The sequence below is a fragment of the Parasteatoda tepidariorum genome, chromosome 2, assembly GCF_043381705.1.
Source record: "Parasteatoda tepidariorum isolate YZ-2023 chromosome 2, CAS_Ptep_4.0, whole genome shotgun sequence".
Classification (NCBI taxonomy): domain Eukaryota; kingdom Metazoa; phylum Arthropoda; class Arachnida; order Araneae; family Theridiidae; genus Parasteatoda; species Parasteatoda tepidariorum.
In genome coordinates this window covers 26916616-26942947 of record NC_092205.1, presented here as the reverse complement: position 1 = coordinate 26942947, position 26332 = coordinate 26916616, and the positions used below count along the sequence as shown (strand labels likewise).

The following is a 26332-nucleotide window of genomic DNA, read 5'->3' as shown; positions in this document are numbered from 1 at the left end:
AGAATATACAATTAATTCAACTTATTTATACATTAATTCTTACGTGCTTTTTAGAATAGATGGAGAGAGACTTACCAAGTTTAGTCATGGTTCGGCCTTTTGTCACTTAGGCTGATTGCTTTTGATTGCTCTCCCAACCCTTTCCTTCGGCTGCTTTTATATCGTATTTTTTGGGTGATAAAAAGTTACAAATCTGAGGAAAGGTCAAGTTCAAAAGTCATTGTTGTTTTCGAGTTTGTCCCGTGATGGGTCAATCACATGATGGGGGTGACATTGTAAGATTTAAACCTAATCGTTTATTTGAATTACTTTATCCGTATTTAACTTACTATTTGCCGATGGAGATTTCCCACAGTAGTTTTATTTAATCGAAGACTCTGAAATGTTCTAGAAATCTAATCTTAGCCCTTTCTCTTGATTTTAATTTTGAGTGACGATAAGCGTCACAATATATTTTAAAATTATGAAATCCAACATCCTTTATTACCTATTTAACATCATATATTTTGAATCCCCTTTCCATCATTGTTAAATTCAACATCATATATTTTGACTCCCCATTCCAGCATTGTTAAATTCAACATCATATATTTTGACTCTCCAGTCCAACATTGTTAAATTCAATATCATATATTATCGATTCTAACATCCTATATTTTGACTCCCCATTCTTTATATAGATGATAATAATTTACTGTCAATGCTTCTGTACACTGCCTTACGTTTCAGACATCGATTGTATATGATTCCTGTAAATGTGTCTACCTAACAATACAAGTGCACCGGCAGAGAAAGTCACTGCTCATCCTCTCGCATTCTTCATCTACAAACAACTATTTATTTTGTTTCATTTTGTAAGAGCAGCTTTAGTGCAACCTTAAAAGCAGAGCCAAAACAATTTTCCTTCATACTTTTCACATCTTGACATCTAAGCTATAAGCAGGATGTTAAACTTCCGAAGAGCTCCAAAACTGATCACTATTACAAAATTTTAGTTTTCTACCCAAGCCACGAATTGTAACATAAGATGTTCTAAAAACCTAACAGATCAGAGAGACGGAAGGTCTCTTAACATCCCACAAAAGAGGTGAAGAAGTCTCCACCCCTATAATGTTTGAATAATCATAGGGTTGAAAACCTCATTTTAATCTAAGTTTAAACGCATAATCGTATGAAGAAATTTAAAAAGTAGAATACTTAAGCTTTCCAGGATCCTCCTACAAAAACAAGTATATTTTGTGGCCATTTTGATTAGCGTCCTTTGCGATCCTTTTGTAGTGTAACAGCTAGCCTCACTTGATATAACAGTCTTTATAGCAGATTGGCAAATAAGCTCATGGCTTATCGAAGAACTTCTTTAAAAGAAGGCTTAGTAAATTTTCAGTTTCAAAGTGTGATAGCGGTTGTTTAATTCATAGTAAACTGTTTTGAAAATGTTTGCAATTGTCTAGCTATCAGTAAAGAACTAACTTACTACATTACAAAATTTCAGAGGGGAAAAGACAATGAATTTTCTGTTTTAAGTTCCGTCATAATCCATATCATCAATTTGGTGAAATAAGTCAAAGAGGGATTTCAAAATCACCAACACCCATATGTTCCCCCAAAAGCTCCGTTTAAAAAAAATCCTATGGATTTGGATTCTTAATAAGGACCTTTAGTGAGACAAAACATTTAGAGTAGTATTCAGAAAAAAAAATTAGCTTACTGAACAAAGGCGGTGCAGACAAAAACAATGAAAGCTTCACAGAAACTCTTGAAAGCATTTTCTACATAGAAGAGCCATCTGGCAAGGAACATACACACACACCAATACCAACCAAAATAAAACTCGTCTACAGCCACTTCATTTGGGATATTTAAGGCCTCTGAATTGATAGAGGGAAAAGTGAGTTAAAAGCGAACCCACCCACTTCACTTAATATAATAGGTTTGCTGTCTTCAAGTGCGGCAGCATTCCACGAGATAGCTCAGGAAGCTCGAGATGAAGGGGACCAGATAATAAAAAAGATTCTCAACACGTGGCAGAAACAATTACATTACAAAATAATCGATAAGATATACAGAAAAAAAGGACGTTTAAAATTTATAAATCAGTGAAGACTGAACAAACTTTGTTTATAAATATTAGATGCTTTGACTGATACACGCAAAGCACTCAACTGTTTCAAGTGCTGATTTAACTAGAATTGTCAGTTACAGTAAATAAAAAGCCACTTCAAAATTACAACCACTATTGCAATGCGATTCGATTTGTAGCCTATCTATTCCAATAAGTAAATTTAAGCCTTTCTTTTTATTTTCAGTTAAATTATCTAAACTCGCGGTGTCTCCAAGCGCCATTTGTTTTCGAGTTAATTCTTTTACGTGTTAGCAAAATAACAATGATATTAAAAATTATAAACAAAAATTTTCGTCAATCTTAAAATTCTAATCAAATAACGATCAGATCTTACAAACGTAAATTGAAACTATTTGTATATTATAGTGGCCAAAATCATTTGAAACTAAATTTACTAAATTACGAATGAAATAACAATGCATAAGTTATGCTACCAACTCAGATTTAAAAATAAAATATTCCAGAAAAACTTGAAAGGTTACAGCTATAAAACAAGTATGTGAAAAAAAAAACTAATTCAAGTGTCAAGGGGTGCAACCTAAAAAATTACACATTAGAATAGTTTTAATCGCCTATAAACGAAGAAATTTTTTCGTATATCTGACAAATATTTTTACATCACAAATTGCCAATAATAATTTAGTTAGAACTACGTAACTAACAATTTCAAACAATAATTTACACAGACAAATTAGAATTTTAAAATATTAATAAATTTTTTTTAATATTATTTATTTTAAATTCTTACCATGAAAAAATTTGCAACAAATCCCAATGTTGTAATATTATATTGGTAAGATTGCAAGAAACATTTATAAGAAATATAAAGGAAATAAGAATTATAACGAATTAGCTAAATTGAATAAAATAATGAAGAATAAGTATAGAGGAATTTTAAATTTAATGTCATTCAGTTAAAATAAAAATGCAGCAGATCCTATCATCGAAAAGTGATGGGTTGAAAGAAATTGAAGATTTTGTAAGTACTAATCTAATCGTGTGTGCCGACCGACCTGTGTAGGGGCCAGGGAACTGGCCTTGCATCAGAAAGAATATGGATTCGAATCCCGGGCAAGGCATGAATGATCTTTCATTCTCTCTGTACTATCTGTCCTTACTGTGAGAGCAACGTTTGCCCACCTAATATGGTTCCCCTGAAAGAGTGGCCAACAAGCCTACCCTTCAGATGCCTGTATGACGTAGGTCATTCCTCGGGCGGACATTGGAGGGAAAAAAAAATCTCTTTGTGAGTTCAATCACGGTTAAGTTTGCAACGAAACCAAGTACTGTTATTTTATACACTAAAGAGTTAACAATTCAGCAAATTTATAAGGGAAATTGGAATTATTCTCAGATAATGAAAAATTTTATAATTAATTCTTTTCATGCTATGAGATATATAAAATCATAGTTTAAAAAAAAAAAGTTTTAAATGTCATTGCCAAGGCCAGTCCTAAATTCCAAACTCAAAACTTTTGCATTAACATAAAAAAAAGAACAAAATCAATTTTTTTCAAATTTTTTAACCTCATATTTGGAAAAAGCTTACTACGCTAAGCTAAAGATAGAGCTGCTGTAATATTGGATAAATCCAATGTTACAGCGGTACTTAAAGAAGACGAATGCATATTTGTTTTGTAAAATGGCTTCTGCAAAGAGTTACATAAAAATGAAATTGAGTTTTTAATTTTTGCAATCTCCAAATTTGTTATATGCAATCAATTTTGCAATCACTACATTTGCTGTTACGAAATACGCCAATTTTGATAGAAGAGGGGAGTAACTATTGACAAAAAAGTAAGTATACCGAAATTACTTGATGCCATTTGTATTTTTTGATTTCATGAACAGAATTTTTAATGCGAAATCAAATTTTCTCCAAAAATTCAATTTTCCTAACTTTATATGTAATTGGGCTTCATATTTACACTAAAACTTATTATTTTATTTTAAACAGTTCTGTTTAAATTCACAATTAAAATGAACTGAATGTCATCATAAAACTCATATAATTGACATTAAAATCACAAGTCAATGTCTACTAAACTATAAAAATACTTATTAAGCTATAAAAATACCTATTTTTGGAGCGAAATATAAATTTAAATAATATTTAAAATATTAAGAACAGATTTCAATTACTATTTAGTAATTTGTTTGTAAAAAATGTTCAAAGATTCTAATAAAAAAAATACTAATGTTTGTAATTTTATCATTTAATCACTTTTCATATTGTTTAAAAAAAGTTCTGATGTTACTTTTTTTCTGCTTCAATATTTAATAAAAGAATATTTGTTTTGATTTGCTTTTTGAAATTTTTTAAACATGCACCTTTTGTTGCAACAAAATAAATTAATGATAATAATCAATTATCATTAATTTATAATAATAAATTAATGATAATGATAATAAATTAATGATAAATATATGAAAAGAAATAATAAAACAAAATTTTTCTATGTTATCATTATTACTCTCAATACATAGCCATCTTCAAAAATATGTGACCACTTAAATTAACACAATATTTACGAAAATAATTAAAAAAAATAAAACGAAAAATTCTATTGAGTCGAGTCATTATCAAAATCAATAACGGCAAATGATTCATTTAGATAATGTTATACATAAAGTAAATGACGCATAAATGGTTGTCGTTTGCTCAAATTATGTAAGAAAACTGTAAAAAATATGTTCTTACAGTTGGCTATAGAATAAAATAATAGACTCCTACGTTTTATCTTTCAATCTGTTATTAGTTAATAAAAACATTCGACGATGTTTTTGAACTTTCTTTTATAGATAAAAACTGTAATGTGATTTATCAGGAATAATACAAACAAAAAACTATTAAAATGAACTATATTATTTTTTTACAATTGTGATATCATAACTAGAAGAATATATTTTTTAACTAGTTAATAAAAATCAGTTATTTAAATTTTATAATTCAATTAAAATTACATTTATTTTACAGAGTTATATTAAACTAAGAAAATAAATGCGAATACAAGGGCAATTACATTTTTTTATAAAAGTAATTTTTTTACACATATATATTTTTGTTTAAAATTTATATAATGTTTGTTTTCTAAATAGAGTAATGAACCGATATGTTATTTATTAAAATAAATGTTTCGTAAAAACGATTGTTTATTTTTATTAAGTTATATACAAAGAAATGAATTGATTTTTTTAAAGTTATATTAGGTTTACATAACATGTAATTAAATTTATGTTGACATTCAGTAAGCTGACAACTCTAGGGGTCATGACGAAGAAACTTTTTAATTAAAAAAAAAGCGTCTTGCAAAAGCGCAATGCGACACTTAATTATTTGTTTACATTGTCATGTTAGACGAAGAGATATTACTATAATTTATAACTCAATATTAATTATTAAAAATATTTTCTTATTTATTTTTTATAATCAAAAGCTAAATGAAATTCATAGTTGTAGTTATATTATTTAATAAAAGAAAACCTGAACTAATTAAAAAAAAAACATTTTTTTTTATTTGGAAAACAATTATTAAAATTTATAAATATTAAAAATATTTCCTTCTGAAGTATTTCGATCAATATTGAGAAAACAATGCTAACGAAGTAGTTATTTTTTTTAAATTTTTTTAATGACACCGATGGATAATAATTTAATGGTCAAATAATAAAAAAAATAATAATGTTTATTTTAAAAAGGTTAACAGATCGATAAGTAGTACGGATAAATTTTGATTATTTATTCCGTTTATAAAAATGGATTATTTTGCATTAATATAAATTTAAACTATTCTCATTGAAATATAAACAGAAAAAAGTAAATAATATAGTATTTAACAATGAAACTTCATTTAATAATGGCTTTTTTTAAAATGATTTAGTTAAAAACAATTAACAAATATTTTGCATGAATTTCAAACGCAGTATTTGCTGAAATAACGTACAATAAACAACTTTTGGAGAAATTGTTTACGTAATCTTTACCATAAAGGTAGCACTAAATATTGTTATGGTTTAGAAAAAAAATGCAATGGCTCACAAAATTTATGCAAAAAAAAAAAAATTCAAATATGCATTGTTAGCTTAGAGTTTGTTTAACAATATTTATTTTTACTTTCCACTATGATGAACAAACAAACATATTATAACACTCACTTTAATAGTTAAATTATTATTAATAGGTGAGCTTATTATTCAAAATTGAAATGATTATTTAAAATTGTAATGATTTTTTTGTTATTGAATTTTTTGTTGATATTTAAAATAATTACTTATAACGGATATTTTTTGTTTATGATAGAAATGATTATTAATTATTTATAACTGCATTTAAACTGTGAAAAATAAAATTAAAAAAATGCTAATATTTAAAATAAAAAATTATCATCAAAATCCCTAGTGGGAAAATTTAATTTTATTTTAAAGTCGCATTCACTGCAATGAAAGGGAAACAAATCGAACAAAAGAAAACAAAAAAAACAGGAGAATATTATATAATGAAGGGAACTTACCTGATTTTTTGGATCCTTTCTTTTTCTGTTGATCAAGAGAACCATGCGTGAGGAGTTCACACTTAGTCTGCCGAGAAGGAAAAAAAAACAGAAACTAAATGTCACGTTTTACTATTCGCTTGGGGTCAGCCATGTTGGATGGACGGTTTCATTTTATCCGGAGTAGGGGGGTAAAGGTTGAGTAAAAGACCAGCTGGTGGTGGAGAGGACCGGGGGAAGGGGGATGATGATAATGAAACAGATGTTTCATTTTTATCAATTGCTTGGCAGAGAAAGTTCGATACAGGAGAACGTCGAAAAGCCAAAAATCGTTTTAAATATAATTTAAGAATTATAAGTTATTTTATATTTATTACTTAATTTTTTTCTGCATTTATGAATTTATTATAATCATCTCTAAAATTATAAATTAATCATAATTTTTTAATATTTATGAATTTAAATTTTAATAATTAATTTTAGTTATTTTAATATTTATTATAATTAATTTTATAGCTAAATAATTAACTATTAATATTTAAATACTTATTATCTTTCTTAATATTAATTAATTCATTATAATTTAAATTTATTTTAATATTTCAATTAAAAACGATAAATTTAAAGACAAATAATCACCTTAATTTTAAATCATTTCTAGTGAAATCAATTAATTCAGTTACAAATAATGATTTTAATTTTAAGCATTTCAATTTCAAATAATAAGTTTAATTAAAAATAATTATTTCAGTTTTTTAAGAAATCAATTCAGTTAAAATTGATAATTTAAACTGAGTAAACTTGTTTTACGTTTGATATTTTTGTAATTTATGGTCAATTCCTTTTTTAAACGATTATGATTTTCGTTTAAGCAATAAATTTAATTAATTATGAATATAACTATTAAATTGAATTCAGATACAAAAGAATAATTAAACTATCATTTAAAACTGACTATATTTTTTAAAACTGAAATGATTATTTGTAATGCATTTATTGTTTGTGATTAAAATGATTGTTTGTAACTAAAATTCATGCTGCTACGTTTGCAATAATCACAAATTCATTTTAGACATAAATGTATTTAAAATTAATTTTTTGTTAAAATTATTAAAATTTTTTAACATTTGAAGAATCCGATTGCATTTGACATGTTATTTGGCATTAAATTAAAAGCAGTATGAAAAATGAATTTATTTAAATTTTAATTGGCACAATTCCATTTGAAACACATGAGTTTGATATATTTAAAGTTAAACTGCTTTAACAAATAAAAATTTCAGGGAAATGAAAGATATTAAAATTTAATAAAAGATTATATTAAAATTTAAGAGAAAAATTTACTCTATTTTTTTTACCTGTAAGATATTTTTTAAAAAAAAACTTATATCATAAGCATAATAAAAAAAGTTTGTTTTAAAATTAAATGAATTAAGCCGAAAATTAAATTAATTTTTCCTAAAATTTAGTCTAAATAATAATAATAAAATATTGCAAATATTATTTACAAAGCTGAATTAAATTGTAATTCAAAACTTAACACATTATTTTTTTCCTAATGGCATCTTTTATTCAAATAATAAAAACTTACAAGCCATTTTTAAATTTAAAGAAATATTTACTTACATATAGCGCAATAACTATTAAGGATGAAATTTATTATGAAAATTTATTATGATTAAAATTAAAATCATTGTCTAATAGAGGGAATTTCCAGTTCTCTTTTCTTGTATTTATTAAAGTAGATAGACTTAGAGGTTGGTCAGTTTCTAGAAGCAAGACACGTCGACCAGAGGTTTTGTACCCCTTTATTGACGTAAAGAAAATGCTAATAGTTGATAAAAAATATCCAACATGGCTGACTACATAAAAATATATGTAAAAATAAAAGTATTGCAAAAACAAACATAACATTTCATACATTAAGACATATTTAAATAATAAAATAATGAAAGTGTAATAAAAATTTAGTACAAAAGTTACTGAATTTGTGAGTAGTACACCAGTACGAAATCATCTTTATTACAAGATGATTTTTTAAGAAATATTCATGGGATTTATAGAATATCAAATTGTAACAAAGAATACATAAATTTCTTTAGCATAAGCTTCTTAATCAACTTTGCAACCTGCTAATATAAATTTGGTTTTGAAATTTATAAATCAAAATGTATTTTCTTAATAAAATAGACGCTTGAATAATTAGGCAATATTTGAAGAGAAGAGCATGCATTCCTTCATAACGGTTTTTTCATAATGGCTGTTTTAAAATATCCATATCATTAGTTTCAGATTGCGATAATTTAGATGGTGGAAATTAAATAAATAACACCATGCAATATAATTTACAGGTACAAATATTTTTTTTATGGTTACAAATATTTTATTAGACATAAATATAACTGGATATCATTTTTTAAAAACAGTCAGTTTTGCAACTAAAATGTGTTTCACCCTTTGACGCAAGTGGGATTAGGTGTTCCTTATATATATTTCTTTCCTGACGCTCTAATTACTAGTAAAAAAAAATTTTAAAATATTTTAATTCTAAAAAACAGTATAATAGTTACTAAAAATCTATTAGATTATGGGAATTATTTTTAATTACTAAAATATAAAACTCAAAAACGGTAGTTTTAAAATGTTTTTTATTCATATTCATTTGTAAATGTTGATTTTGTAAATTAAAGAAATTTCACTGCTGAATAACTGTTTCTCTTAGATCTAAATAACTGCAAATAAGTGTAAATTTGAAGAAAAAAAATATTGAGCCTTGCTTGGAATATTTTACCTTGAAAGCAGAAAAAAAATGTCGGTGTTTTATGCTGTATTTCAAAACAAAAAAGTATTAAAATGCAAAATGTAATATTTTCACTTATTTTGATCTAAATTAATACAAAATGAAAAAGGCTTGGAAAATGTGTTTAATAAAAATTACGCTTCGAAAGGCTAACTGTGTGTTAATCTGGTTACTGTTTGTTATTTTAAACTCTTATTTATGTTTTTTTTGCAGAAATGGTTTTAGGATCTAAAAATATCAATAATTCAACTATAGATTGACTTAAAAATATTGACTTGACATAAAAATGTAATAAAATAATTTTGTGATAAGTTAATAGTCGTGGTATAGATTTATGATTTTAAATAAAAAGCATAGCAGCAGGAGTCCCAATGTCTGAGTGCTGTGGACCAGGTTCTATCCTCGAACCGAGCAAGGTTGACTCATCCTTTTAGAAGGCCGATAAAATGAATAGCAAGCATGCTAGAAAACTAAACACTTGATTGCCAAAGTGTTCATTAAAGTTAGGGCTCCACAAATTGGTTCCCAGCAGCATCATGACGGCAATACGCACCGACCGCCTTTACTTTTCAGACAAGCTTATATCCATCGATCTAAAGTTGAATGAGCTTCAAGTCACAACTCAGATCGAACCTCGGTTTTACACAATGAGAGCTCAGTGCCCTACCCATTCTGCCTGCGTGGTTTGTGAAAAGTTATAATTTATAAAATAGTCATAATATTCTTTGAAATAGTATTTTCAGGCAAATAATTATAAACATTTGTCTGAATAGTTTTTATTAGCTCAGAGGCTTCTTTTAGCTTATATAAGCGGTTCCCAATATTTTTCGGCTATGGAACCCTAAACGATTGAGCATTTTTTGGTGGAACCCCGACATCATGAATGAAGTACCTTAGCGACTGTGAGTATGCAAATCAAAGAAATACTACTAATTATTTTGAAAATAATTAATGGTTTTATCAAATACTCTTAAAATTAAGTTTCGTGTCAAACAGTTGCTTCACAGGACTAGAACAGCACCTAGTTCCTGTTCTAAATAGTATGTTTTGGGGGAATACATAACAAGAAAATGAATTAAGTACACTGAATCATAGGTTTCGAAAAAGAACTTTTAAAGACGTTAATAATGGTTATCTAAAAAAAAATAGATCTTAATTGTTGAGTTTGATTACTTTATCTCGAATTCAAAAGTTCGATAAGAAATACAGATGCATATTTCTTAATAAAAGCAATTCCTTATAATAATTTATTGTTTTTTAAGGAAAGATAAATGATTTTTTTAAAATTTTGCTATCTCTTTTGTGACTGGAATTTCGACTAATTTCATAAAATGGCAGAAATATTAAACAAGTTATGGATGATTGGTTAGATATTAATGGAATTCACGTTTGAAAAATCATTACAGGTTCAAAAAATTCTTAAATCTTGGAACCCCCTGTGACCATTCTACGGAACCCTAAGGTTCCGCGGCACATCTTTAAGGAACCGGTGGCCTTTAGGATCTTCAGCAAACTGAAGTTGAGCAAATTTGAACCCAGACACCTCAACTGTTCTAAAAACAAATAACTTTTTTCTTAAACAGTATATTTAAAAAAAAAATATCTTTACCATTACATTTGGAATAGAAGCAAATTTTCAATTTCAATGTTCCGTGAACGGACGTGTTTCATTCACTAAAGTTTAAATTGTTAGCAGCGCCGTTAACAAAAACATAAATTGACGAAACCACTTAGTTCCGCTTAACACGTGACTGAAATATCGAATAATAGGATACGATAAAAAAAATAATAAAACTATTACAGAAATAACTTCAAATAAAGAAAAGCATATATTTTAATAATGAGTGGCAGTTTATAAAAGGTTATTATTAGAAATGGAGAGAGAGGGGGATACTTTGAAATTGGAAAGTTTTCAATTACACCCCTTTGATAATTCCTTTTTCTCATATTCCAATGAACAAGAAAAATCATTCCCTATTAAAAGAATAATAACATTTTATTGTTCATTGTTCAAACGAGGTTTCAGAGAAGAAAGGGCGATAGTATATTGGAAAAAAAAGAACAGTTGGTGGGTTTCATGTTAAGACACGCCCTAATTACTCCACTTCCATAAAATCAGTTATATTACGAAGTATTGTCTGGGAGCACTGCTTATATTTAATTGGATTAACTAAGATAAAGAAGGAGTTGTGGTTTGAATTCATATGAAACTTTAATAAAGATGAGTTTATTTTGGCGAGAAGAAATGAAAATTAAAAAGTTAATAAAGAAAAATATGAATACAGTTGAGTTTGCGAACTTCAACCTTTTATACTTTCTTAGTAAACTAAACAAACTTGGGATTAAGTTGACACATTTATCCATTATCTGTAAAGAATAGCAGCATTGCATTAACTCCATATTACTAATAAAACAGTAAAAATTTATGAATTTTCAAGGGTTTCATAATTCTGTATTCATTCTTTCATACTTAATTTTTTTAGGTGGAAAAAACACGTAATTTTTTGAATTGGAAAAACAGAAAGAAAATCCAAATTTTTAATTCCGCAATTTTCTCAAAGAACATTTTTTTAATGTATATAAACAGCTTCTATTTAAAACAGTACGATTTGTTTCGAAATATCGTTTTTTCATTTTTATTCTAACAATCTTCTTAAAAAACTGCGAACTTTTTAAAAAGCTGTCCAGCCACTCTGTGAGCTGAAAAGCTGTGAGCTTCTAAAAAAGGTGTGATTAATTTTCTTTTTGTTCTAACAATCTATAGAATGTTTGCGACTTTCTGAGAATATAAAAAAAATGAAAATTGAAAATTTTGAAAATTACAATTAAAAAAAATGCCAATTTTTTCTTTATCTATAGTTTTAAAACATGGAAATTCGATGATTAGTTCCTGAGGTTTCAAATTGACAAGTTTTAAAAATTATGACGTAACTCTGGTCAATGTAATTCCTCAAAATTAAAAGCCTATTATTATACAAATCGCTCACCACAATTTTTTTCTAATAGGTTTTTTTAAATACATTTTCAGAAATCTTTATAACTCCTACAAAAACCCAGAAACATATCAATAATTAAACTATTTTTATCACGTCAATAAATTTTATTTTGAAACATCAAAAAATAGTTAAAGAAACAATTTCAACTAACTCAATTTTGTTCTGACGCATAGAGTACTTATGATAAAAAGTAGTTCCTTCCAATTTAAAAATAATTTGCATTTATAAAAAAAAAATCAAGAGAATAGTCAAAGAAAACATTTTTTCAGATCCAATATAATTATTTTATACATCGCTGATGTTGTGTAAGAGTAACACGTTAACGTGACGTATAAAGTAATGATAAAAAAGTAGTGGCTACTAATTTAATGATAAAAACTTTTGCATTTATAGAAAAAAAAATCAAGAGAATAGTCAAAGAAAAACTTTTTTTCAGATCCTATATAATTATTTTATACATCGCTGATGTTGTGTAAGCGTAACACGTTAACGCGACGTATAAAGTAATGATAAAAAAGTAGTGGCTACCAATTTAATGATAAAAACTTTTGCAATTATAAAAAATATTCAAGGGAATAGTAGAAGAAAAACTTTTTACAGATCGTATATAGTTACCCTATTCATCGCTGATGTTGCGTAAGCGTAACACGTTAACGCGACGTATAAAGTAATGATAAAAAAGTAGTGACTACTAATTTAATGATAAAAACTTTTGTAATTGTAAAAAATATTCAAGGGAATAGAAGAAAAACTTTTTTCAGATCGTATATAGTTACCGTATTCATCGCTGATGTTGTGTAAGCGTAACACGTTAACGTGGCGTATAAAGTAATGATAAAAAAGTAGTGGCTACTAATTTAATGATAAAAACTTTTGTAATTATAAAAAATATTCAAGAGAATAGTCGAAGAAAAACTTTTTCAGATCGTATATATAGTTGCCCTTACCGTACATAATTACGTTGCGTAAGAGCAATACTTTGTCGAATCAAGTGCCAATGCTAAAAGAAGTAGTGGCTACTAATTTAATCATAAAAAAATTGTAATTATAAAGTGTAAAGAAAATAGTTGAAGAAAAATTCTTTTCAGATCGTATATAGTTAACCTATTCACCGCTGACGTTGTGTAAACGCAATACAATATGAAGACGGAAAAAGTACTTTTTTATTAAAAAGTATAGTGACTACTAATTTTGCAAAATATTATATTCCGGTATAACTTTAGATCAAATTATAAACAAGAATATCCTATTTTTTTTTAAAAAAGTAATAGGATAGTTTCAAAAAGAGTCTTCTACTCACTAAATTACATAATATAAATTTGTCTATTGCGTTAACACATTTCTAACTACAGCACTGTGGGCCAGAAGACCATGATCTTTGGCCAAAAGTCAAAAATTAAATTTTCAATTAATATATATGTACGAGGGTTGCTATTTATATTTCTGGCCTTGGCAACAGTAAGTGTTGCTAGGCGACCGCAGACGATTTTAATCGAAAGTTTGATATTTTTAAACATAAATTCAGCAGACGATTTACCATTATAGCTTCATTTGTGTTGTTGACAGTAAATTGAAAAGTTCTTCTCTTTCAAAAAATGGAATTGAATCGTGAACATTTTCGTGCCATTATTTTTCATAACTTTCGACGTGGATTGTCAAGACAAGAGTGCTTCGATGAACTTAATTCTTTATTCAGCGATAAAGCGCCATCCTACAGCACTGTAAAAAATTGGTATAACGAATTTAATCGTGGTCGATGTTCGATCCAGGACGAATCCCGTGCAGGTCGTCCAAAATCCGTTGTTGTGCCAGAAAAGATCGATGCTGTGCGTGAACTGATAAAGCAAGATCGTCATGTGACATACCGTGAGATAGAGGCGTCTTTGGACATTAGTATGACTAGCATCAATAAAATATTGCATGAACATTTGAGCGTAAAAAAAATTTGTTCGCGTTGGATCCCGCATAATCTGACAAACGCTCAAAAAAAGGCTCGTGTCGATTGGTGCAAGGAAATGTTGGAAAAATACGTTCAAGGTACATCAAAGGCTGTGTATAACATCTACACAGGTGACGAATCATGGATCTATGCATATGAGCCGGAAACAAAACAGCAATCAACTGTATGGGTCTTCCAAGACGAGGCAAAACCAACAAAAGTTGTTCGAGGAAGAAGCACATCGAAACAAATGATTGCCTGTTTCTTCGGCATTAACGGTCATGTGGCAACAGTGGCGTTAGAGCAACGCAGGACGGTCAATTCTGAATGGTACACGACCATTTGTTTGCCAGAAGTCATCGGAGAAATTCGAAAAAAGCAGAAGAACAGGCTTCATCATGACAATGCGAGCTCTCACACATCAACTCACACAAAGGCATTTCTGACGGAGCGAAAGATCGAACTGATGGGTCATCCGCCGTACAGCCCTGATTTGGCACCCAATGACTTCTTCTTATTCCCACACATCAAAAATAAATTACGTGGACAACGATTTTCGACCCCCGAAGAAGCGGTTGATGCATTCAAAAACGCATGTTTTGGAGTTACCTCAATCGGACTGGAAAAAGTGCTTTGAAAATTGGTTCAAACGCATGCAAAAGTGTATTGATCATCATGGAGAATATTTTGAAAAACAATAAAACCAATTTCGATCCTACATATTTGTTTTTTCATTATTAGGCCAGAAATATAAATAGCAACCCTCGTATGCAGTTTCAATATAGCCCAAACTAAGTATTCATAATCATTCCAAACATTATAATTTACTTTTTGGACGGACGAGATTGCAATGTAATGAAAAATATGTTGAAAATTTTTTTTTTAATGTAGCTTTTAAATTTCTATTTCCGAAATATATGAATTTCACCTTACTGTTACATTTTAATCAGAGTAATTAGTCTGAAATTATAGTACAATTTTTCAATTTGTTGGATTAGTTAATACTTTTGACAAACTTATACTAGTTTATATCTTATCATTTGACATTTTACAATGTTTGAATGACTTTCGAAACTTAGTTCCAAAAAGTTCCACGAGGTAATTAGCTAAACTTTTTTTTGTTGTCTTCTTTGATGTTTCTTCTTTCGAAAAAACCTGCTCCATTTTGCCCGTATTGCAAAGGTGGACTAAATGCACCGAAAGACAAAAATTATGTTTTTTTTCCTTCATGTTTTCGCTTTATTTTGTAATTAATTCGCGTTATTTTCTAATTAATTCGAGTTATTTTGTAATATTACTTCGGAAATATAATTTGCTTTTCATTTCTAATATAAAATTACGAAAATTATCATATTTTCATTGCTATATTTAATTATTTAAACGTACTATATTATTTTTTTTATTTTTGCTCGCCATATTTCAACCGAAATTTTGTTTTTTTTTGGGTATTTTTAGCGTATTTCAAAATTTCAACTATGAATTCAATTTACCTGCACATAAAAACCCCCAAATTTTGAAACAAATTTTATCGAAATACTAATTTTGGCCACGAAACCTTGGGTGCTGGCCCACTGAGTACTGTTGCGAAAATACATTTCATAGTAAAATGAAAATTTCCGAGAAAAATTTCAGGACATTTATGTTTTGACAGGTTTGATCATTTCTACCGTTGGCTGCCACTTGAGTTTCGAAATATCGCAATGAAGTAATATTATTTATTATTAAATAAATTCCCGCCATTGACTATTAGGTCATTAGGCATCTAGTTCACCAGTACTTCTTAACAATATAGTCAGTCTCTTTTAGTGCAGAACATGTGTCCAAATGCGCAGCAGTCATGGCTTGCCCGGAGTTAATTATACGTCCAGAGCTATGAAGTAATTTCAAATCAAAATATAAGTATTTATATTATATTATGGTGAAGAAGAACGTTTTATTTTTCCAACATAAATTTTAAAAACAAAACAATTAAATCTTTTCAGGCTCGAAAAAAAAATTACGGGAACGTAGGCGCTTAATGGGTTATAGTCGGATACATGAAAATTTTCAACAGTAGAATCAATCCTTGATGATGTTTCGTGAAAAAGCAATCACCCGAATTTGCATTCATAAAGAGATGGAATAATAATGCTATTTCAGGAAATAATGTCATCATCTCAGAGAGAGAGAAGCAATCAAGGAAAACCGACAACTGAAGATGAACGCGTGTCATGTGACATTTCCAGGTGAAGTACAAGGGATGATCGAAAAGAAGGTCACGCGATTGTTATTGTTTTATTACAAGATGAAAAACAGCATCAATCACTTCATTCTTATTTCATTTTTTTCAGAACAAAAAATGAGTTTGTTTTTTCCCATATTCTATTGTGTCAGATTACTTGAATATCTGGTTGGTTAAATGAAGTAATAACAATTGTATTATTTATTTATTTTTTAAAAAAAAGTATTTATTAGCTATCAACTTTAAAAATCGTGAAAAATAATGACGCGGAGAAAATTGTCCTTGTTAAATCATGTTTGCTGAACCGGAAATAGTAGCCATCCACATTAATTATGGTGGTTGTTAAATAGCAATTATAACATCTAATATTCGCCAACACTTAAAAATTCCATGACATTTTATATGTATAAAAAATGGCATTTCCGCAACAGTCCATTGTGGGCCAGGGGGTCAAGGAGTCCATAATTTCGTGACCATAGATAGATAGGAGTTTAAGAGTCCTATAATTTCGTGACCAATGGCAAATATGACGGTGGGAATGTTGTTAGTATCGTGCAGCGGCCGCCTTTACTTCCCGAGATAGTTGGTACCTATTGATATGAAGTTGGGAGAACTTCAAAAATCACCACTGGGGTTCGAATCCTAGTTCTTCACAATGACAGTTCAGCATCTTAACCATTGAAACACCAAGACTCCATATCTTATATCTTTGTATATATCTTTGAATTTTTTAAATGGCTAGGAAAAATTATTTGATTAAAATTATTTTAAATCGAAATAATTTTAACTCCAAGTTTTGTAAATAATTTGAATAATTGCGAAAAATTTCCAGCTAAAAGTAGGAAAAGTCAGTAAATATCACTAGAACCGCGGTGACAGAGAAATAGGGTGTTCGCCTCCCAATAAAGCTCATTGATGCGAATTCTGCTCACGGTTCCCACCAATCAAAGTGCTTGCATAACATATCTTCAGTGGAAGTCAGATCATGGGTTACAATCCTTTAGCCGTCAGGCTAGCCATGAGATGTTTTCGCGGTTTTCCTCTTCATCTAACACAAATGCAGATGAGTTCCATCAAAAAGTCCCCCACAAAGGCTAATTTGTCCCAAAGCTGTATCCAGCAGTTTCTTTGTCTTCTGGGTTGGGTTCAAAATTACAAGGCTACGGAGTTAAAACATTATTAGTCAGACTCAGAATCGGGTCGGCTGTTACAAAATAAAATACAACTAAGTCTGGTTAATTAAAGCCAGAACTGTGGAGATAGTAGTTGAAATGTTCGATTCCAGCTCCGACTTACACTAGTTTATAATCTTCACAATAGAAGGAATATATCTTAAAAACTACATTTCTATAAATTATAGAAATTGTTCATAACCAACGTTAGAAAAAAAATCTAGTTATTAATATCTCACATGCGCTGTAAAAAACTGTGGTGTAATATCTCCCCAAATTTAATGATGAACAACCCCAAAAAAGTGTGTGAAGGAACACTTTATTTCAAGTTAACACCAAATCAAGCGTTCATGTACACTTAACAGCATTATGGTGTCCTGCTGAAATATCTTATTCAGAAAAAGAAGTGGTTTGAAAAGAATTTAAGAAAACAGTAAAATATTATTACGGGCGATAACTGGAATTACATAAGTCATGACTGATACTTACATAAAAGATTGACGGTTTAATATACTTTATTATTTATTAATGTACTCGACTATTTTTTAAGCCAATTTTTACCAAAATATAGTTTTTCTGTTTTTTACATAAAATAAAACTATGGTTCTTTCTCTTTACAAAACCTTTTAAGTCTTACTTCAACGTCAACCAGAACAGAAGTTATGATGATTTAAAAAAAGCATCCATATTAGTTATTAAATTGATAAATGAGTCTTTTTTTAAAAAAACTTTTTCAAAAACCAATTTTTCTGTTATTTTCCTTCATTCTACTAAATCTTAAAAAATTTTAGTTCAAATTACTTGAAATTTTGAATGAATGCTTTCTATACATATGTCTAGGGAATCAACAACGGACTAGGGCATTAAACTATAATTTTATATTTTACAGCTGAAATCGAAATAATTAATCTCAGTTTTTGGTCTTTTTTCGAAAATAAGTTTCTATACTTGCTGTAAAATATTTAAATAATATTATGCCGAATGTGTAGTTTATTCCGTAAGTTGACTTTTTATGAATATAATAAAATAAAAACAATGAACAAAATGATAAATTTTAACGAAGTTATGTGATTGTGAAAAAGAGTAAATTTTTGGTCTTTTTTGACCAGATTCTCCGATATTTTTTTTAATATTCATACTGTTTTTTAATCTATATTACACACATAAATTTAAATAAAAAATTTCTAAATTAAAAACTTCAAGTTTGTCAAATTGTAATAGGGTACCATTAAATCGATAAGAATAAATAATATAACAAGCAATAAGTTTTGCCTCAACTTACACAACTATACTTTACTTTAAAACGATTTGCCCAAAGATATGTTTTTATGGATACTGTTTTGAATTGAAACACTAAAACTAATAACATTAAGCATCTTTGAAATCCAATGCAAAAGAGCATGAAAATACTAACATAAGAAATTTTCTTTGTCTTACCATACAATCATGGATATTGGTGTACAAAATCTGTTTTAAGCTTCGAAACTGTTATGGATGCAGTTTTGAAAGAGGCTTATCTACTCCGGTCTAAGAATGACATTTTATTTAATCTTTGAACAAAATTAAGAAAAACGCAATAATTTTCACTAAAATTAATGTTACTGTTGACAAATGCCAAATTTTGACCATCATATGCCATCAGCTTCCGATTTTTCCAATACTTTGGAAGTAGATTATTAAAATTTCTGAGTGCTCTGTACTTGTCCAAGTGATCAGCATTTACAAATTGTCTCATAAACAACACAAGGGAGAGTTTATAAATAATTAATAAATTAATGTAATACTCCTCCACTACAGAATTTCTTTACCGACATTAGTACACGTGTGACCCCCGTGATTTTTATGGCCCTCAACTTAAAAGAGGTAGTTAAATCCTAGCATTAAAAATGAAGAAAAGCTTACACCAAGCTTCTGCGCATTCATTGCATTCGTGAATTCCGAAAACACAAATTTTGGTGTAATTTAGATTAAACAACACAGAGCTATTTGTGCCCCGGGAAAAAAAGAGAAAGCCTGGTAGTAAAACTATTTTGCGTATCATTTGTTTTCGGGAGAAATAAAGAGTCCTACACTGTAAAAGATTTTCGTGTATCTGAACACCAAAACGGGAGATAACTTCTATACACCAAAGTGGTGTTCCAATACACCAAAACCCAAAGATAGTTCCTTGTGCTGTGGAACATGTTGAATGTTCTTTTGGACTACTTGATGTAAAATAGCCGCCACCAATCACCATGTTTGTTATTTAGTATCAATAAGTTTATATAGTAAGATATGATGCCCATAAGAGTCAATAAAGTCATTTTTACGGGACAATATAATGTAAGAATCAGTAATTTAGGTTGCATACATACACTAATTCTAAAAATAAAATGAGTTTGTAAATCAGACATAAGCGTAACAAAGAGAAAATGAAGACGAATTCGAAGTAGGTTTAACAGAGCAGGAGTGGGCATAAATTGGACACCATAAAATTATTTAATACCGTTTACCGAGACTTGAAAATTAAAATATAAATATCTTTATTATATACAGGTGGTTATCAAAATAATGGAAACACTTGTGAATAAAAGGGACATTTAAGAATTCGCTTCATAAGCATTAAAATATAATCTTAGCTACCAGTTTTTTTTAAAATAAAAAATATACATATTAGGTGGTATGAGAAAGCTTTAGCAGAGTTATCTACGTTTTGATTTATTGTCAGAAGCGTAAAATGTCAGACTTCACAGATTTTCAGAGAGGACAAATTGTAGGAGCCCGACTAGTTGGAGCAACAGTGACCGAAACACCCCAGCTTTTCGGCGTTTCTAGAGGTACGGTGTCTAAAGTCATGACAGCATACACACAACGCGGAAAGACAAGCTCAGCAAAGCAAAATAGTGGACGGAAGGAGAAGAAAGAGACCCACGGGTACTGAAGCGGATTGTAAAAAGAAAAAAAAACAACTGCAGTCAAAGTGACCGTAGAGCTCAATCAGCATCTGGATTCTCCAGTGTCAACAATAACAGTTAGGAGATACTTTCATAAAAAGAACATTTACGGCAGAACACCTTCAAAATCTAGGGTGTTTCCATTATTTTGATAACCACCCATAACTAAAAACAAAAAGCGAACGAAAGCGTTTCTGCTGATGAAAAGCAACAATGAAGACAAGCCGCAAATACTCGCAAATTAAATCAAAATTAATCACAAATTAAATCAAAACGCGCCAACATTGGAGTTTTCGGAAGATTAACATATGGTTGTAAAGGAAAATGAGTGATTTTAGTGAAATTGTTTTGCATGTCAGGTGTTTAGAGCTTTCATACACACTTTAAATTGCATATGAAAGTTCAATTTGGTGTTAACTTGAAAAAAAAGTGTTCCTTCGCACAACTTTTAAAGTTATTCAACATCAAATTAGGTGAGATAGTACACTTCAGTTTTTACATTGTGGTTATCATGATTTATTAAAAGTTATGAAGTATACACCATTACATTATGACCATCCTCCATCTATAACAATGGGCTCGCCCAGGTTTTCATGGTTTCTTGACCAGGAACAATGTTTTCATGGGGAGGGGCACATTAGGACCCATAATCCTCATAGAACAATCCCTGACGTCTGTAAGCTACTTGAACAAGGACAAGGACGCTGGCACACAGCTCTGCACCTATGCCCCCGGAGGAGGCATCTATCAGAAAGAAAAACTGTGGAAGCTACTTGAACATAGTTGCAGACCAGGTTCACCCATTCATGGCAACAGTTTTTCCTACGGGGGATGGTGTTTACTACAGGATAATGCACCATGTCACATGGGTCGAATCGTCATGGATTGGTTCGAAGAACATTCCAGTGACTTTCAAGTCACGTCTTGGCCCCCAAATTCATCTGACCTTAATCCAATAGAGCATTTGTGGTCCGACTTGGAAAACCAAATTCTTGTTGCCACGCTACCCCCTCGCAATGTGAATGAATTGCAGGACCAGTTGGTGAGCGTTTAGTACCAGATACCTCAGGATGAAATGAAATTGTTTGAAATGAATTGCTAGAAATGAAATTGTTTTACTATTTTTTTTATTTCCATTTTTTCAAACTGATTTCGTCCAAATTTTGTTAGTTGCCGTATAAAACAGCTTTCTCTAAAATGATATAAGAAATTGCATACCTTAGAATTCAAAATTTTTGGACCAGTTTTTAATAAAATATTAAAAAAAAAACAAATATTTATTGAAATTATTTTTTGTTGTTGCATATCTTGAGATAAACGAATTTTATAATTTGGGTATAAATTTTTCAAATAGCTTAGAAAGTGGTTGAGATAAAATGAAATAAACAAAAAAGTAAAATTAACGTCAATTAAAGTAAAATTAGGTCTAAACTTTTGCACTTTCTGCTGCTGATTTAATTATTGGGACACTAATTTCCTAACTGCGGCAACCACCCATATTTTGAGGGTCAGGAATCTGAATTAAAAAAAAAAAGAATATATGTTCATTCAAAGAAAGTAAGTTCTTGTGTCTCATTTAGTTCCTTAAAATATCGTCCACATTAATTAATTAGCATAATTATTAAGATGTTTTCCAAATTGAAGCAACCCCCGATATTTTGAGGATCAGGAATCTGAAATCAACGAAAAAAAGGTATGTTTATTTAGAGAAAGAATGTTTTCGTGTCTCATTTAGTTACTTAATATATCGTCTAAACTAATTAATTAACATATTTGAGGTCAGGCCCTCGATCCACTAAGATTAAATCCTAGTACGTGAAAATCCGATCATTAGATCAAAAGTTATTCAGAGTACTCCTTTTTTTAATTTGCTCACTTAAAAACTATTTACTTAATTTTTATATTAGATCAACACGTTTAGTTTTAGAATATACGATAATTAAGATAATTAAAGGTTAATACGGTTCAAATGTGATACTTTAAGTTTGTGATATGTTATTATTTAAAGAATTGCCACAAGATACATTTGTTTGAGTGATATTGTTGTTCACATAAAAAGTGTTTGTCGAAAACATTTTATAAGGCCAAAAACCTCTTTTCTTTTAATTAACCAAGTAAATTTTTTCGAATCGGACTCCAAAGCCTTAAGTTAAACCACGAATGTTTTCTTTCCCAAGTAAATGGAATAGGGAAGAACACAACATTTTCACATGACGACATAAATATATTATGAACATAAAAGAAAAACCAAATTACATGTTCGCCTTCACTGTACGCTGATAAACAAAAATATACATATCAATCTATTAAACTACAAACATGTCAAACCGAACCACATTTTCTTCGAAATTGAATCAAATCATGATAGAAGAAAGGGAACTTTTAAGACAACAATGCGAGTCGACACAGATAGCAGAAAATATGAATAACGTTATGGTTCACTGCGTTTATTTTAAATGAATGCTTACGAAAATTGAACCGATTTAAAAATACATTGGGATTACGAAATAAATAAGAGATACAGCTCCATATACCTCCAAAGTTGAAGATATTAGAAATATTATTGTAAAAAAAAATATACCAAGTTCAATTTAAGAAAGAAACTAATTCAGAAACTAATTACAAAATAAATAAGAGATACAGCTCCATATACCTCCAAAGTTAAAGGTGTAAGAAATATTATTGTAAAATATACCAAGTTCAATTTAAGAAAGAAACTAATTCAGAAAGCTATTTTTTCTGTCTTTCTTCTGTAAGTTATGAAGCGAGATTTTATAAAACGAAAGAAAAGAAAAATTAATTTTTTAAAGTGAAGAAAAAATTTAAGAAACAAGCATGAGTATAATGTAAAATTCAATATACATTTTACTATTATATTAAAAAAAAAAAACAATAAAATGCTTATGGGACGCATTTTCAGCGAAAAAGTGTTTATCAGGTGACAAATATGGCAGGCGATTTTTTAATCACCATTTGTTAGATCTTGTCTCCCTTCCGTGACCGTTAATTTTGCACTACACTTCAATTCTGATATATTTTCATTTTTATAAAAAATATATCATATAGTAATAATTTATTTTTCGTCGTACGAAAATAATACACATTGTGAAACACTATATTCAGAACTGTTAACTATAATGGAAGAATTAGCTTATTAAGAGTGAGGCATTAAATGAGTATTGATTTTTCTCAGATATTAAAATAGCAGTTTCTTAATTACAGAACAACGCCCAGCATTTGTTCCCTTTTGCAAAGATTATTTATTAGTTACTCTCATCACGTTAAATGCCACGCTTATTTTACATTGCTTGCCCGTCTGGCCAAACGGTAAATAACTACAAACTAAATTTGAAAATATTAGACAGATTTCGCTAGTTTTTTAAAAGGTTTAGTATGGCATATATCTGGAAAAAGTGGTGAATTATGCAAGCCTACGAATTGTTTAGAAATAGTGGTGGATTAAAATCTACTCAATTGAATTTATTAAACCAAGTATTACAATGAATAAACTACCACTTGAAAATATTTAATCGCTGTCCGGAACAAGTTGGCGCATCTCTGTGCATATAAATAAAACTATTTTTGTGCGTTCTATATTGCATTAATTTCTTCAAACCATTTTAGTAACGATAATAATATAAAAAAAAATTAAAAATTTACTCAATTTATGTGTTTCTAATAATCTTGGCTTCGTCGGTCACCGGTGACCTCCGTGGTGTTACGAACAAACTCAGTGCCGGTCACCAGTGACCCTCATGGCATTCAACGTGTTAATTATTGTAAGGAATGTTTACAAGAGTTATAAGCCTCATTAGATAAGTAGTCTAAAAAAAGTCAGTGTTTTCAAAAATATTGCCTCAGTAATTAAACTTATTGATTTCAATATATTTTTCGTAATTTTATTAGATGATTATTCTTGTAAATATTAAAAGTTACTTTTAATATGTGACTTAATTAACAGATAAACTTATAACTTTTCTTATAACTTTTTAAACTTATAACTTTTCTTATAACTTTTTAAACTTATAACTTTTCTTATAACTTTTTAAACTTATAACTTTTCTTATAACTTTTTAAACTTATAACTTTTCTTATAACTTTTTAAACTTATAACTTTTCTTATAACTTTTTAAACTTATAACTTTTCTTATAACTTTTTAAACTTATAACTTTTCTTATAACTTTTTAAACTTATAACTTTTCTTATAACTTTTTAAACTTATAACTTTTCTTATAACTTTTTAAACTTATAACTTTTCTTATAACTTTTTAAACTTATAACTTTTCTTATAACTTTTTAAACTTATAACTTTTCTTATAACTTTTTAAACTTATAACTTTTCTTATAACTTTTTAAACTTATAACTTTTCTTATAACTTTTTAAACTTATAACTTTTCTTATAACTTTTTAAACTTATAACTTTTCTNAAAAAAAAAAAAAAAAAATTAAAAAGAAAAACAGCTTTGTCTTTCAGAGATTACGAGAGAAAAAGCACTGTACAAAAGTTAAGAGATGAAAATTCCATGCTCGTCAGAAAATAATTTCATCAAAAAATTAACAAATTTTTATAATCATAAACTCATTCTGCGTTAAAGAAAAAAATTTACTCGAATTATGTATTTCTAATAATCTTGGGTTCGCCGGTCATCGGTGACCACCGTGGCGCTACGAACAAACTGAGAGCCGGTCACCGGTGACTCCCATGGCATTCAACGTGTTAAGGTAATTGTGAATGTTATAACCTAAGAGGAAATTTTTAAAAATATTTAATTATAGAAATGAAGATTTTTCATCGTTTTATCATCATAATAATCTTTATGTTCGACAATTAAATTTACAGTCCTTGAGCTAAATCTAGTCAAGTTCCATATACATAAGCTGAAAATGATTGAAATTAGTTGCATTATAAGCCCTACTTCGAGATGAAAATTTTAAAAAATTCTATAAGCGTTCTAAAATCATGAATGGGAAAATATCCTTCTTTATTGAAGAGTTTAGTTATTTTATTTTCATTTGAAAAACGCAATGTGAAATACTAATGTAATATTTTATAATGCTAGTTTTTTTCACAATTTGTTAAATAGATTGTTATTAGAAATATCATATTTTCTTCTAAAAATGCCATTTTTATTTAATCATTGGATTTTCACTTGTAATTTCATAAAGGCAACTGAAAGATTAATTAAATTATGAGTTATAAATTGTATTAAAATATAATCAGAGGTTTCAAAACTCATCACTGGTTATAAAAAGTACTAACTCACGAAACCCCTTCAACTCTTCCACGGAACCCCAGGGTTCTGCGGGAGAAGAAATTCGTGCTAGAGAAGAAACATTTTCTTGATTTATTTATCGTTTGTTCACGTAAGCTATTCGGGTATTTTCTCCATGATATTTGACCCCATTATCATTTTTTAAAAGAAACACAATACAAATCGAATAAAAAATTATCATTATTATTTTTTTAAAAAATGATTACCTTAAATATAAATGAGTCAAGGTGTGAATCAAAATTCGCCTACTTTAAGTAGAACGTAAAGAAAAGAGGGAAAAAAAAACATATTGAAACAGAGGAGAGATAAGGCGGTTACGGCTAAAATGAACTTATTACAGGACATGCTTATGGTTCTGGATTTGTTTTGTTAACCGATATCGAA

At 28.8% G+C, this 26332-nt stretch overlaps 1 protein-coding gene across 3 annotated transcripts in view; it reads right to left on the bottom strand.

The window, feature by feature from the left end:
• LOC107443771 (protein FAM107B) overlaps positions 1 to 26332 on the bottom strand; it is a 177128-nt gene that overhangs the window by 37730 nt on the left and 113066 nt on the right. For 2 of the 3 annotated variants that reach the window (XM_043045647.2, XM_043045645.2), the window contains one exon: positions 6634 to 6700. In XM_043045647.2, the coding sequence (XP_042901581.1) occupies positions 6634 to 6700 (67 nt within the window). Of the gene's footprint in view, positions 1 to 1708; positions 1968 to 6633; positions 6701 to 26332 lie in introns of those variants that run through there. The other variant, XM_043045649.2, reaches the window with a different exon arrangement.